Here is a 15,964-nt window from a genome sequence, read left to right as displayed (position 1 = left end):
CTTGTGGTGCGCGCATCCAGGGAAGGGGCAGGCAGCAAGCCTGGCATCCTCTGCGTGTCACCTGCTGGGGCACAAACAACCGTGTGTTGGGAAACAAAATGAACGAGGGCATTAAAAATCGTGAGCTTGCCTAGATAAAGACAAAAATACCCATTGTTTCTTGCACAGAGGTAAGTTAGGTAATAATTAGCCCCACTAGCACCATAGTCAATCAATACCAGCAATGAATCTGTGTGACATAACATATCCAAGTTAAGAATCAGAAGAGGCCAAGAAATAATTATTTGATCCAGTGTTAACATGCTAAGGCTGGGAATGTTTTTGAAAGTGGGTGAAAATCTCATTTGATGATTTGGTAGTTTAAAAGGTCAATTTTAGCTGCATCTTCATTAAAATGATAAGTTGTTAGCAGCAATAATGCACCCATTTTTAAGTTTTAAGTTTTAAGTATATACCTGTGCTAAATTGGAATATAGCCAGCATTCAGCTTATCCTTTTATTGCAGTGCCTGAACAAAAGGTTTGTTCTAGGGAGGACTCAGTAGCACAGGCAGTTAGCAGAGGAAAACTATACTCAAACAACCTTTAGCAGAGAAAAAAATATCAAAACAACCTCAGATGTGAGACTCAGGCACTGTTAAAAATATTCCTAATTCTCAATAGTATGTATGATAATGAAAGAAAAGATTCCTGTTAAAGAGAGGTTCAGGGTAAGCATCACTTACTGTGCTTAGGTGTACTGAACTTTCAGCTTTTCTAAAAAATAAAGAATATCTTTTGAGCTATTTGAATTGGCAAGCAGAAGCAGCAAATGTAAGTTCAGGCCCTGGAAAAAACAAAATAGGCAAAGGCTCTCTGGTGGTGAGGGAGGGAAGGGATGTAGCTTCTGGTCCTGTAATCAAGGGCAATAGCTCTGGTCTTCCCTCGTCCTCGCCTTTTTCACAGTGACATATCCAAACAAATCCAGTATACTCCTCCTAACAGTAAACAGCAGGTTTTTAATATCATTTCAGTGGATAGTCATATTAAGTCCTTTTCTCCCAGCCTTACATGTTCCTTTGAAGAGTGTTTGCTTACAATGAATAGAAGATGCCAGCTGGTGGTGACCTTGTATAATGTGAACTTTGAGGACAGTGCTTTTCCAAATACTTCCTCTATTTTATGTGTCCCTTCAGAGAACAGCAGTGGGAAAAATACTGGAAAAGCAGTGGAAGACCTATAGGTCTTGTGGATGTTTTCTTGTGAATGATGTGGTAGCTTCCTTTTCTCAATTACGTAGGATGGCTCCTGCACAGATCTTATTACTGAAAAGAGTGCTGGGTGGAACACCTGCTCCCAAATGTTTTTCACACTGTTGCTCTCCTTTGTCCCTTGTAGGTATGGAGAGTGCAATCACACTGTGGCAGTTCCTTTTGCAGTTGCTGCTAGACCAGAAACACGAGCACCTCATTTGCTGGACGTCTAATGATGGCGAATTCAAGCTACTCAAGGCAGAAGAAGTGGCTAAGCTGTGGGGACTGAGAAAAAACAAAACTAATATGAATTATGACAAGCTGAGCCGGGCGCTCAGATACTATTATGACAAGGTAAATTTTGTTATTTTCATGCAGACTAAGAAAACAGAAATGCTACCAGTTAATATTTCTCCTCTCTGTGGAAGCTGTTCAGAAGTTCCTCTAACTAGTCAAGATACTAGAAGGAAAAGATTGTAGAACACAAATATACAAATATTGTAGAACACAAATCTTGCATATTCACATTTCTCAGTTTTAGACTCCAGTAAATTCAAGGAGTTTCCACACTCTTTTTTGATGAATATTTTAGTTTTTACTAATTGATATCAAATCTTCTCAGATGAGTTCTTCTTAAATGGATATATAAATTCCAAGTTACTAGGTTTTACTTTTTCCTATATTCTTTAAGATTAAATGTTAATAACAAAGACTGTTATAGATTTTGTATATTAAAAAGGAAAACTTCATAGCAGTGCTTAGTGGCCCGTTTTCATTTTGATTTTCAGAAAAGCGGGTGAGATGAGATTATATAGTGAGTAATACCTGTGTTCAGTATTACACAATTAGGGCGTTTGCTGCCTGCACAAGGCAGAGGAAAGTAGATACTGTTTCTGGACTGACCTTAGAGTACTGTTGTCATGTATCATTTGTAGTGCTGTAATTCTTGCAGGGCACAGTGCTATGCAGTCAATCTAACACAGCCATCAAAAAACATGTTGACTGCAAATGAAAAATGAAAAATCGGATGATCAGACTTTTCATGATCCACAGGGGCTCCTTCTCCTGGAAAAATTTTTTAGTTTCAGATTTAGAGATGTTAGTGTTTTTTCCACTAGAAGTCAGATTTTCCCACTTAATATGTTTCAAAGGTGGCCTGACTGCAAAGGCACAAAAGGATTCGGTAAGGACAGTACAGCTGCTGTTCTGAGCAGTTGGTGTGATGAATCCCCTTCACTAAGTGCTAAAAAGGCTTCTGCTCAGCATGGGGAAGCTTGCTTCGTTATATGACTCCAACCCCTCTGGTTATAAATTTGACTGGGATCAATGGAGACAGAGTGCCTGCTGGTGCATGAACAGCATAGCCAGGCAGAGCCCAAATATGCTCTTAGTGACTGAACAGACATTGCTTAAAAACAAGGAACAAGATATTTGTAACACTTACGCTTTGAGATCTCTCTGATCTCTTTGAAGTAATGGAATATAATGGCTCCTTACCTGAGACTCTCTTGCTTGTTTTATCCCTTAACCTTTTTTTTTTTAACCCCTGTTCTGTTTTCAGTTCCCTGCCTCAAGCACACACACACCTTTGTCATCTGTTTTGTCTCTGCTCAAGCAGCATCTGCCGGAGTGGCTGTACAGTTTCTTCATCAGGGTTCTGGTTGAGGTGACTGTTTGCTGTTTGTAGAGATGCTCTTCTGTCTGACAGATTTATCTAAGTGTGGCACAAGGATTTTAGCCATTTTTTCTGGTGTTCTGCAGTCCTGTGGACGTCATAGCTTCTAGATGGAAAGAAGGCTAAGTTCTTTCTTCCCCATGTACTGCAATCAGGGTTTGAACCCCAATCCAAATCTATGGCTGTTTCTATTTAAATTGAAAGAGTAACTCCTTTAGAATGAAACAGTGGGAGCTTCTTGCTCTGTGGGTATAGTGTTTTGTATCTTGTAGGTTCCCAGACAGTGGAGAAAGGTGGATTACTGGGAGACTTCAAAGGGACAGAGCAACTTGCTGCAGGTTTTGAACTGTGAGAGATAATGGCATAAGCTAGCAGATAGTGAATCCTTGTAGAGTGGCAGGATGTGCTCAGCAGTGGGTTCAGTCCTGAATGATTCCTCTGCCTTCAGTTCAGTCTGTACTGCATAGCGCAGAAGGGAAGAAGTCAAGGAAGGGAGGAAAGGCTCCTTGACATTCTTCCTTCCCCCCTGCAGAACAAAAGGGGAAGGAAGGACTGGGGACATGAAAGAACCTCTCTCAGACTTTAATGCTCTTTTCCTTTAGACCATTCACCAATTTGTGAAATAAACCCCAAAGCAGTCTAGTCTCTGAGGTAGCCTTAAGGAGCCTTCTGAGATCCCTGTCCCTTCCATTCTTGTGTGCAATGATGGATGTGTTGGCAGCTGGGGGTGCTGGGGCAAATGGGATGCACACTGAACAAATGGAACAAACACTGTGCTGCAGGTGGGGGAGTGGCAGCAGAAAAGATGAGGCAGAACTCTGGACAAGACTTCATTTGCACTGTGGAAATATTGACAGGGATTTTTCTACCTATAACCTAAGTGATCTGGCAGCATGTGAGTTTGAGACAAGGGTCAGTGATATTTTAGAAATTATGGTAGAACATTGGCTGGACCTTCCTTTCTTGGACTGCCCTCTGCTCTTACTGCATACAGTTGACACTGAACTAATGTTTCATGGTCTATCTTTGAAATTAATCACCATGGAGAAATAAAACCTGTTTGCTGGATAAATGGAGGTTTATAAAGCTTTATAAGCTTTTGCTTGGGGGGACCACTGGCTTGTTAAAATTCATCATCTGATTCACCTGAACTTAAAAGTAAATTAATTCCAGTATTGGAGAAAAATAACACAATTAGGACAAGTTCCTTAGCCTGGCTTTGAAAACAAGCATGACATACTATTGAGGCTGATGGCTAGATTTATGTTAAATTCACATAAAAAGCACCCCAGGAAATGAAGAGTATGGCATGTCTTCATTGTAATTTGCTGCCATGATTATAGTTGCTAAAGGTTTGTAGATAATCTGAAGACGCCATTTCCTGTTTCATTTGTTTCCCAAATTCTTTCCCCCCCTCTAATTTTTAATTAATGCATTTCCCCTATTGCCTCAACAGAGCAGCAGCACAGATGACAGATAGCACTGAGGAAGAGCATCCTGCACTCTACCTGCAGCTTATGTGCATCATATCACACACTTTTGCCGGTCAGAAATCTCTTGTAATGCTTTCAGGCAAGGAAATGCTTCAGCACTCTTCCCATATGGAGTACTTTAGCTTGAAGTAAAATACCTTCAAAAGTAGGGTTAATAAGTTTCTTTTTTTCCCTCAAGTTACCCAGTTATTTTGTTTTTATCATAGCTGTAATGGCACATATCTTCTGGAAGTCACCAGGGGTTTTTAGACTTCTGAAAGTCCCTATGAATATTTCAAGATGACACCACAAGAGAGAAGCTAGTGAGTTTTCCCATGAGGTTTTTTTTTTTGAGGGAAGGAGGGTGAATCCAGGAAATTACACACCGATACTGACATTAATAGGATGTAGCAGTTGTGCAAGTCAAGTCCTCAGAAGTTAGGAAATAAAAGAACCACAGTTCCCTGGATAACCCTAATGTTTGCATGAGTTTTGCTGCATCTTTAATTACACAGTCACATACTGTTGTGATGAGCAGCTATTCAATATTTTTGCATTCTCTCTGAACAGTACGTGGCCCGAGGCTTTGCTCAGTGAGTGCTATTCAGTCTGTTTCAGTTTTAGTTTCAGTTAATGTCTGCCCACTTGTTTAGATGGCTTGGCAGTATGACTTATAGTATTAAAATAATATGGGCTGCTTTGTGCTTTTTGCAGTGCAGGGACAGGGCTTCTCAGGTGCTCTCAGGATTCAGAGGTGCCAATGCATTTACTCCCCTCCCATAACAGGTCAAACCCAGTAACCTGGTTACTAGTTTGTACTTTTAATGTCCGAGAGTGGGTGGAAGCATGGAGGAATTGTTTTGGGCGAGGATCCCTTGCTTGGATGCTTACTAAACTTCATGATATAAAGTGATAATGAAAACTATTACTTTACTTTTGGGAAGGTAAAACATCTCAGGGGAAATACGATACTACAACGAAACAATAGCAGTGTGATTGTGCTGGACTACCAACTATACATTATGTAGTGGTACAGGTAAGAGGTGTTACAAGGAAATACTTTAAGGGGCATTAGAAAGCACCTTTATAGAAAACTGGAAGGAGCTTCGTCCAAAAGTGATTTGTGGAAGTCAAGAAAGTGCTTGGCTGAAATGGCATAAATGGTTATATAGTGCTATCCATATGGAAAGATGGGAGTAAAGGATTTGATACTCAGTAAGAGGTGATGGGTAGAGGAGACAACCCAAGAACACCTGCCTCAAAAAGACACATAAAATAGTTCATGTTTAATGTGAGAGGAAAGGGATGAACTGCAGTAGAGAGAGCGGAGAACCTTGTCATAGGTGCCAGCCAGAGAAATAGCCTTTATCTGCCAGATGGAGGTGAGTGAAGAAGACTGAAGTCCAGCTAAATTAGAGTCTTGATCTTCCAAAGGTCAGTACAGGTGCACAGTGTAGTAGCACCTGTGTCTGCATCAAAAAGTTACAAAATCTGACTTCTACCACACACAGTGTAATAAGCATAACTGCGTAACTCGTGATGCTAGCAGAATCTGCCTACCTGCACATGCTGATGTGGACACACTCCCATTTTTCTGAGCAAACCATCCTGCCACAGGTACCTCCTGCCAGCATATGTACTTCAGACACTGGAGTGTGAGCAGCCCTCTGTGTGGGTAGGGGTCCCAATAGTTGGAAGCAGCCTGGATAGAGTTCTGGAAGAAATTTGTAGCCTGTGTTCCTACACGTGTTGCACCCCTCAGTACCCTCAGAGCCGGGAAATCTGCAACACATCCAAGTGGGACTTAGGAGCAGCAGCTACAGCTCTGGTCTTCTTTTCTGACCAGGGATGTTTAGTACCTACAGACAAGTTTGTTACACTCTGTCATACATGTTTGTATCTCAGGCATCCTTATTATAGGTCACTTCCTGGAAAGAGGGAAAAATGGTCTTCCTGCTCCTGAAATCCCTCATTAGTCTGAAGTTAGATTAGGAAGTGTATCCCATTTCCCAGCTCAGTCTCCCAGGTGGCTCCTGCAGCCAGCAAACTTGCTAGCTAACAGGTTTGGGCCAAGCCACTAAAACCCTTCAGTCACCCTGGTAGTATAGTTACACATTTTCTCTAAATGGCTCAAACACAGAGCAAGAGTCAGAGCTGATAAAAATGAAACACAAACACATGATAGATTTCAGTAGTGCATATACACAGTTGACACAACCCCTCCCCAGTATAGTCTAGTTTAAGCTGCAGGGAGAAGCAGTCCACCGAGCCTTTGGCATCCAGCTCAGCCAGCTGCTCTGTGGAGGACAGGAGCAGAGGAGAGCCATCCCTGGTGATTCAGAGCTCTAGGGTGAGGCTGGTTTTGGAAGGGCTCATAAAGCGAGGTGCTGGGGTGTGAATAAGCCTGAGCTCCGTAGCAGGCAGCAGGCACCGCTCCGCCCGGCTCCTAGCAGCGGCTTTCGGAGCACTTCTCAACAGGAGAGGGTGGGCACGTTTGCTGTAGTCACTGTTTTGTACACTCGGGGCAGAGAAGGGGAAGCGTAAAGTGTTCAAGAAGCCAACAGAAAAGAGGCATTCCCTGCTGTCTTCCCACTCCCTGAGTATCAGAGAGTGCTGTCTATTGATAAGGGTTTGTTTTGGCTGTTGGACTGGAGCCCCTGCTCTTGTCCCAGCTGCTCATTTCTTCTCTGCAGCAGCTGCATGGACCCAGCAGTTGTGCCCCAGCTCCCTGCAGCCCTGGCCAGCAGCCACTAGCACTCATTGCAAGCCTGTTCATGAGGGAATTTACATAGAAAATTAAAACAACAATAAAACAGGGCTAAATATTCACATAGACTTACTGTCCTGCTACCAAGCAAATGGTCTAGTCCTCCTGCAGATGCAGGAAGGCACAGTTCTTTGCCCTTTCAAACTGCTTGTTGTGGCGTCTGTCACTGTCTTCTGTGGTTTGAACCACCATAGCTCAGAATGATACTGACAGATCACTGAGGTGATGGTAAAAATGCACTGCTTTTTACCTTCAATTGTTTGTCAAAAAAATATGGAAAAGTCAGTGCCTTTCTGAGGCACTTCATTAATTTGTGTCCTTATTTTCTTTCACGCTGGTGGAGATTTCCTCAGGCTACACATTTAAGAGAAGCCTGCAAAGTGCTTGAGGGATCTGCACTTGAATCTTTTCATCTCCAGCCATCGTTAAGTGGGCCTTTGCTGCAGGCTGGCAGAGTTGGAGGAGCAGCACTGCAATGTTCTTAAAATATAACTGTATTTAATAATAACAAAGGAAGTATAAACTCACCAGTCCATTCAGTTGCTTTTTATAGCAATGTTCCCCTGTTTCAAGCCTGCATCAGTGTAAAAGTGTGATCCTTAAATACATTTAATCTTGTTCTGCTGGGAGTCACATTTTCCAAGGAGGATCTCAGTTTCTAGTGCTTGATTCAACAATAATTCAAAGTCACCAGGAGCAAAGGGGAGGCATTATTTTAAATTAAAATATATATATTAAAGAAAGAAAACAAAAATCCAGTTGGGATGGGGTTTTTTTGTATGTGAGTAGTTTGGAGGTTTTGCTCTTTGGAAAAAGAATGCAGTATCTAGAGTGCAGAAAAAAGTACAATCATCCAATGTTGCACCTAATTAGCAGTGAAAAAAAAAAATCTAGGCCAAGTCCAAAGCCATGGGAATTAAAGCTCATGCAGATTGAGATTCTGTGGGCTGTTTGTCCTGAACCTTTGGAGGGCAATAAAAGACACTGCAGCATCAGTCAGGTGGGTAGATGTGTGTACAATTCAGCATGGAAAAGGGCAGTTTGTGCCTTTAGTCTGAACTTGCTGAGTTTAACTCTTCTCTTTGCTACAGATCCCTGTTATCAGCCTGGGAAACAGCATTTTCTATTTGTGCCACAACTCCTGACCTGTGATGCAAAGCTGCATCCCAAGGTTCTTTGTAGGGTTAGTTTTGTGTTTAAGAAGGTGTCTGAAAGAAATGCCAGGACATTCAGACAAATTAATTACGGAGTGCAGTAGCTCAGCTGAAAGACAGAAGAGGTTCTGATACCCAAGTGCAGATTGTTCTTTCACAAAATGATCCTTGTTTTTGTGACTGAAAAAGGTGTAGTGCAGGCACTACAAGCACCCAGCACTACATGTTGTCTATACATAGAGAAAAGTGATACTTCTTTTCCTTCTTTTTCATTTTCAGTCAGTCTAACAAATGTTTCCACTATTGGTGTCAGAAGCTGTGGTATAATGAAAAACCAATTAGATTTTTAGGAAATCTGTAAATATTTACATTCCCATATGTACAGCAAAGCAGATGTCTGCAGAATAGCAGCTGGAGATGCAGCAGATGTGCTGGACTAAAGGGAAGCTTCTTGGAAAGGGCTTTTCAGAGGCAACTTAAACTCTCCACCAGGGGTTTGAAAAAGAGAGAAATTAGCATGGAAATCTCAGGACATATTTCTTCTTTTGTTCCACAGCACTTGGCTTAGGATGTTCCAGTCCCTAGGCCAGGCCTATGCCATAAAGTGCCTTTGTGGAGGAGCTCACATATCCTTGGGAATTGTGTTAGAGCAAGCAAGCCAAGGGCTGGCAGGAGGAGCGCTAGGACTAGAAACAGGATGTTCATAAAAAGTCTTAAAAGGAATCAGCTCTTTACATAAAGGGGACACTTCAAGAAAAAAATAAATGGTTCTACAAACCTTTGAGAGGTTTGGGACTTTTTCAATAATTAATTTCCATAGTCAGTTTAGACTGATAAAGACCTTCTGCCTGCACCAGTGAGCATCCTGAGGCTAATGCAGACCTGGAGATGGTGCAGGGGATATCACAGGACAAAAGTACTTTTCCAGCTCATGCAAGGGCAGGCACAGACATAAGTTCATGATCATTGACAGAAAGACAGTCACTCTTAATCTCAATCCTTTCCTTATGTTAAGGAGCAGAGGGTGAATAACTGGGGCCAGGAGGCTGAGGCAGTTTTGTCTCTTGCGGACATTCTGAGACTACTTCATCCTCAGTGTAGTTGGTGTCAGTTTTAGGAGGCATGAATGAAGGAGTCTGCCTTTATTATGGAATGCAAGTGATGGCATGGCTCGGATCCACAAGGCAGCAGAATTGCTCTTACTGGAAAGAAAATACTCCCAAGCTGCTTTAGAAGAAGCAGAAGTCAAACAGGCTACCAGTAGGTCTTTGTCACCAAGTGATGGTGGTTTTCTTGGAAACCATGAAGAGCCAGGAGCTGACTCCGTGGCTGAGCAGAGAGAGGTATTGGAATAACCCAAGGATGATCAGCATTTGGAGTCCCACAAAACGACCTGCATAGCTTGAAGAGGGAGCAGTGCCCCCTGCCCTTGTGTGTGCAGTACTGGGTGCCTCTGAAATGCTGATCTTTCTAGCATCTTCTTTCTATTTGCAGAACATCATCAAGAAAGTGATCGGGCAAAAATTTGTGTACAAGTTTGTCTCCTTTCCTGAGATTTTAAAAATGGATCCACATGCTGTGGAAATCAGCAGAGAGAGCCTTTTGCTGCAGGACAGCGACTGTAAGATGCCTTCGGAGAGCAGGGATCAGCACAAGCACAGCTTGTCAGCACTGAAAAGCACAAGCCGTAATGAGTATATCCACTCTGGCCTGTACTCCTCTTTCACTATCAACTCTCTGCAGAACCAGCCAGACCCTTACAAGACAATCAAAACAGAAAAACTGGAGAAGTCAGAAGGAAACACACCAGTTGAAGAAGTCCGGACTGTTATCAGATTTGTGACAAACAAAACAGACAAACAAGTTACGAGGCCCATGGTGTCATTGCCTTCTACTTCTGAAACAGCAGCTGCCTCTGCTTTCCTCAACTCTTCAGTATCAGCTAAAATATCTTCCTTAATGCTACCCAACAGTGCCAGCATTTCATCTCCATCGTCATCTTCCTCCAGATCACCATCTCTGTCTCCCACCTCACCCCTCCCTACAGAACACAAGAGCTTCTTCCTTGACTCCAGTTGCCACGACTCGGATTCCCTTGAGCCTCTGAACCTCTCCTCAGGCTCCAAGGCCAAATCCCCATCTCTTCCCCCAAAGGCTAAAAAACCCAAAGGTTTGGAAATCTCTGCCCCACCTATGATTCTTTCCAGCACCGACATCGGTTCCATCGCCCTCAACAGCCCCGCGCTTCCTTCAGGATCCCTGACTCCAGCTTTCTTCACTGCACAGGTAAGACCGGCCTGTCTCCAGGCATTCCTTCCATGTGGCCAAGAGTGTTAGCTCTGTGGGTCTGTCACCATGTGATGGAAAAAAACCCCAACACATGGGAAAGAGGCAAACACAGCAATGCTCTGTACAAAGGGTGGAAAACAGGTTTCTCCTGGAGTTTGTTCATAATTGAGTGTGGGAAAAGCCATCACAGTTCACAGACTGTCTGAAAGAATAAGGAGATGAGCAGCCATTAGTGAATTGTTTATCAATTTATTCAAACCAGCCTCCAGATCTACAAAACAAACAAAAAAAGCCAGAAAGAAAACCACAGGGGTTTTGTAGGTCACAACTCAAGTATGGGGGATGCTTGGTTAGATTTCTCTGCTAGATGTTGCATCCATTCAAACAGTGTGACCTTTTTGTTAATTTGTGAGTACAGAGCAAATTAACTGGTTTCTAAGATGGTGGTTTCTAAGCTCTGAAATAATTTTCAATTTCTGAGGTTGTACAAATTTACAGAGCACTTGCCAGAGCTTCTCTTCAGCACAGACCTACTGAATAACCAGGTTATTTTGTTCTTTTTAAGAACATATATGTGGTAATGTCAACAGTGAGTTCTCATTTTCAAGCTAGTCTATGAGAAAAAGCCTAGGAGTTCAGTGCAGAAGAGGAAAATCATACAGATATGACTCAGTATGTTCATTGGTGAGTTTTGTCTTCCAACACCACCTCAAAATCAGACAAAAAAAAATCCAATAATAAAATTATCCCAATGTGGAACATCCCCCAAGATGCCCAGCCCTGAAGTAACAGCTGATGCAAATACTAGCATTGAATGTAGCAAACTGGACAGTAAATAAATACGGACAATGGCGTGTTACAAGCCCTCATTTACTTCAGACTGCCTAGAAGGCACATGGTACCCAGAATCCCATCACCTCTTCCCTGTTTGAAGGTACTGGAGGTGTTTGATGCACGGCACAAAGGCCTGGCAGAAGTGAGAGTGTTGGCAAGTGCTCTCAGGCAGCACAGCACTTGCTCTCCTGAGCTTGTCAGCTGCCTGCAGAGTGAGGTTGTGCAGCTCAGGCACACCTGTAACTGAGATACAAAATTGTTTCACCAAGAAAGAGCAGTTTGTGGGCTGACACCTGATATTTTTGGCATCATAAAGCCTTTAAGTGAAGTTATGTTTGGCAGGAAGAACAGAAGTGTGGCAAACGAAGACTGAGATGCACTGACAAACTTACAACCTCTAACTGTGGTATAACCACAGTATTTTTTTCGTAGGGAGCAAATCTGACAACATCAGATGCCAACCAGACACAATGACAGTGTGAGTTATTTCAAACCTATCTGCTGCTGCCCCAAACCACAGGATGAACAGAGATTTGTTTCCTTGTTTTGTAATTATTTCTTTGAATATTTAACTTTCCCATGCACCTATAAACTGGTGTACTTGCTGCCCTGAAAGACGTAGAAGGGAATTACACTGTGGATTGTGGCACTGCTTTAGCAGGAGGGATAGCTAAGGCTGTGATGAGTGTTACCCAACTTAAAGCCATCACAAATCTTTTCTACAGGTTGTCCTATCACAGAAGAGGCATATGGCATCTGTGTAGGGTTGTTCCTGGGTCTATTTATTTAAACTTTTGGCTTTTTAGTTTTTATCCTCTCCTTTTGCCTTCTTTTTACAGAAGTTTTACAAAGTGTGGATAAGAAGCACCTGCATCCTAAATACTTGTCCTAGTGAATATAAAATGAAAATTATGTAGCAGCTGCATTCAGATTACTGTAATATCACAACGCAATACAACTAAAGCCATAATTTAGAGTGGAAATCTGCTGTTCATCACATTATCCAAGGAAGAACATGCATCATAGCTCAAATGTTCTCTGATTTATCAGATCTCAGTGTAAAACACCTGCTGCCAGGGGCAGGTGCAGAACAGGATGTCTGCTCTAGGAATGATGTGTATTCTCAGAAGGTACTGCTGCCTGAGAGGATATTTCAAATGGCTTTCCACTGTACCTACTGGCCATGAGGAATACTCTCAGGTGGAATGCTGTGAAAGGGCACATGTTACTCACAATCAATTCTAGAACAGAAATGTATGTGACAGCACTTGCCTGCTTTCTAACAGCTAAAAGTGACAAAATTGTACTTACATACATTGTCACAGAAGTCAGGGGCCATGAGCATCATTGCTTAACATAATTCTCTCTGTGCGATGAATTATTTCTATTTAAATTGCTTCTGTGCTTAGATTACAATGAAGTTTTTAAAGCAGGAACTTCCCGGTGGAACTTCCACATCCAATATGAGATATATGGCTGCATGTGGGCACAAAATGAAGTGACACATCGATTTCCACATGTAATTTAGGGATTGCCTGTCCAAACTGTGGTGTTGTTTACACTTAGCTTTCCTCTGGTGGTTTTGATGCTTGGCTGATGGCAATACTGAGAACAAGCCTGGGAGGCCCTGTGCTCTTTTTGCATTAAATATTAAACAGACTTGGAGGCTTGCTTTGGCTGGCTCTTGGTTCTGGAAGAACTTGCAGACATTAGTGCTCTGCTCATTGAAGGATATGAGCTTTTCCTCAGCACTGTTTTAGGCATGTTAGCGTGCTTCCAGAGATGAATGGAGGACAACTCAGTTTTTCAGGTCTCTCTGCAGACTGGCTTTGGCTACATCTAGGTAGGAATAAACACCTCCAAGTTTTCCTCATTATTTTCAAAAGACCCCCTCAAGAACTGCACTTTGAGTTCTACATATCTGCAGCTTCTTAGAGAAAAAATAAAGAATGGAGGCAGCTCACTGGAGTTCTTGGTAAAGTTGACACAGTGCTGTGTCCTTAGTTGAATGTTGTTGGGTCTAGCTACTTACATCTTTGGTTTTAAGGTTAGTAGGCTCTTCTGTAAGTAGATCTGAGTATTTATCCTGACCTAATTCAGTGTGTTGTCAGTCTCATAAATCTCCACTGGTAGCTGCCTGCCAATGGAGCATCAGCTTGAAATGTGGCACAGGAAAGGGGCTCTTGCTTGGTGCTGCTGATTTCCTTCCCCATGAAAGCATCATGGTCCTGGGAAGAGTGTTTGTAAAGAACTCTTGACAAGTGCCTGCTTGTCAAGTGTTTTTTTGGGTTTTTTTTGACAAGAGCTGTCACTTGATGAAATCAAGACTGAGGTCTTCTCCTTGCCAGGCTTGCACCCACTCTTTGCCCCTTTTGTTGGCTTGCAGATATATTCCAACCCTGACTGGTACTCCTGTGACCTGCTGATTTACTGCATCAACACCTTTTGCTTTCCCAGGGATACCACAGGTTTATTGCTCCTTGGGACAAACATGGTTTCTTCCATGGGGTTTGGTGTTTCTGATCCACCTTTAGCACAAGGAAGGTGGCAGGGTCCTTTCCCTACACATTTCTCCACGAACCCCACTTCATCTGAGATTCGTTAGCAAAACCATTCAAGCCAAGGTCTTTGTATTAAACAGAATCACCAAGATAACTTTAATGTTTGCTTCTCCTTGTCTTTCCCATCTCTTCTGCTGGTGCCAAACTACCTGTTTGACCCAGTTGTGAACTGCAGTGCAAGCACGTCACAGCAGGTCTGTATTCCCGTGTGCCTGCACAGAGCCCCAGACACGGCAGCCGATGCCTCAGGCACTGCTTGGCAGATCAGTCTGTGATACTTGAAATGCACTGGAGCCATGGCAGTGCCTGTGTGAGCCTGCTCTCTGCAGGGTCTGGCAGAAGCAGGTGTGATGGGCCCTGGCATCAGCAGCTGCTAAGGGAGACCCACGATTGCAGCTGCCCTGTGTGGGAGATTGTATTTCTGCCCTGGTGGGGAGCACCAGAATATGTGACCTGCTGGTTACTATAGGGAGGTGCAGGTACTCTATCTTCTGTCTTCATATATTTTAAACTCTGGACAAAAGGATGCTCTAGTTCAGAAGAGCACTGAGGCAGTTGTTTGACACAGAACATGCTTACTTGCTAAGTGAGTACTCAAATTCCATTAAGTGCTTTGCTAAAGAGGACTGATTTTGATAATTGGCATCAAGATTAGTGGTGATATTAACTCATTTTGCCAAATACTTTTTTCAGAAGTGACACATGTTCTTTTTTGGCATGATGAAAGTTATTCTGGATACAGAATACACATAATCCTCCATTTTAATGAAGATCTGCATGTGCTCTAACTCTACCTTCCCTCCAGTTGCGCTTTAAGAATGCAGAGGGCAATCCCAGCAATTCTTCTGCATCGTGGCAGTGGAAGGAGGCACCTCTGAGTTGGGAAAAGTCTTGGATTCTAAGTTCTTGCCATTTTGATTCTTTTCAAACAATTAGCTGTGCTCTCTGCTGTCCCCCTGGGCACCCAGCCCATGCACCTGTCTCTCCCTGCTCAACCCATGCATTGCCAGCTTCTTGAAGCCTCTTCCATTACAAAGAGGCGCCATCAGGGGAGTAAACGTGAAAGTCCAGCAGTGACTCTTTCAGCTCTACGCACAACTGCACTAATGCTTCAAAAGCTGGAGTCAGGTCAAGGAATTGCTGCCCTTCAAAAGGCAAAAACTGATTCTGAAGGAGACTAGGTGGTATTGGCAGGCACTGGGGCACACATGGTATTATTCTGTATGTTACACAGTTGGGTGACTGTGGTTCAAATAAACAATAACTGTGCATCTCGTTAAGCAAACAGAAATTAAATCAATTTGCATATGAAGGAATATTAAATGTGCAGGTATCCAGAGACAGGAGGCAGGGCTCAATGGGCAGCTGCTGCTGACTATTCTGTGTATCTGAATTCACTGGAAAATAGAGCCAGTGGATGCTGTGTAAGGCTTTAGTGGTGATGAGTGCTGTGTGGAGCTGTAACTCTGAGCTGTGTGTCATGGTGTGGTTTTTTTCTTGCAGACCCCCAATGGATTATTGCTGACCCCCAGCCCACTGCTGTCCAGCATTCACTTCTGGAGCAGCCTCAGTCCTGTTGCTCCTCTAAGTCCTGCCAGGCTGCAGGGACCAAACACTCTGTTCCAGGTAGGTCTTCCCAATGCACAGGTTTCATTGCTAAACATACACGTATGGAAGAGACATTGCGGGAACATCTCCTCACATCAGTCTGGAGCTTTTCAAACAGATCCAAAAAATACAGGCATTATCAGGCACTTTTAAAGAGAGGCCTACTTACTTGTACCCTCTTCCAATCCTTGGCAGCACAGTCAGAACCTACAGGGCAGTGTCTGCTGCAGAAAGCACACACATACTGTGCGAAGGAAAGAGAAATAGATGCTGGACCCCAGAGAGAGCAGGTGACAGAGCTCTCAGAGCTGCCGGAAGAGACTGCAGACCAGCCAGTGACCAGCCAGGAGGGCTGGAACATGGACGCTGGGAA

The 15,964-nt window shown here is 43.1% G+C and overlaps 1 protein-coding gene across 1 annotated transcript in view; it reads left to right on the top strand.

Annotated features, from left to right (window-relative positions):
• The window catches only part of ELK3 (ETS transcription factor ELK3), a 35,687-nt gene that overhangs the window by 15,874 nt on the left and 3,849 nt on the right, over positions 1 to 15,964 (top strand). Inside the window, exons 2-4 of the mRNA XM_005519443.3 lie at positions 1,377 to 1,585; positions 9,794 to 10,585; positions 15,487 to 15,609. Of these exons, the coding sequence (XP_005519500.1) occupies positions 1,379 to 1,585; positions 9,794 to 10,585; positions 15,487 to 15,609 (1,122 nt within the window). The 5' untranslated portion in view covers positions 1,377 to 1,378. The remainder of the gene's footprint in view (positions 1 to 1,376; positions 1,586 to 9,793; positions 10,586 to 15,486; positions 15,610 to 15,964) is intronic.

This window comes from Pseudopodoces humilis, chromosome 5 (assembly GCF_049639895.1).
Source record: "Pseudopodoces humilis isolate 2021_Gansu_Grassland_sample_001 chromosome 5, ASM4963989v1, whole genome shotgun sequence".
Lineage (NCBI taxonomy): Eukaryota > Metazoa > Chordata > Aves > Passeriformes > Paridae > Pseudopodoces > Pseudopodoces humilis.
The sequence above is the reverse complement of the archived record's forward strand: the minus strand, read 5'-3'. Positions and strand labels throughout refer to the sequence as shown.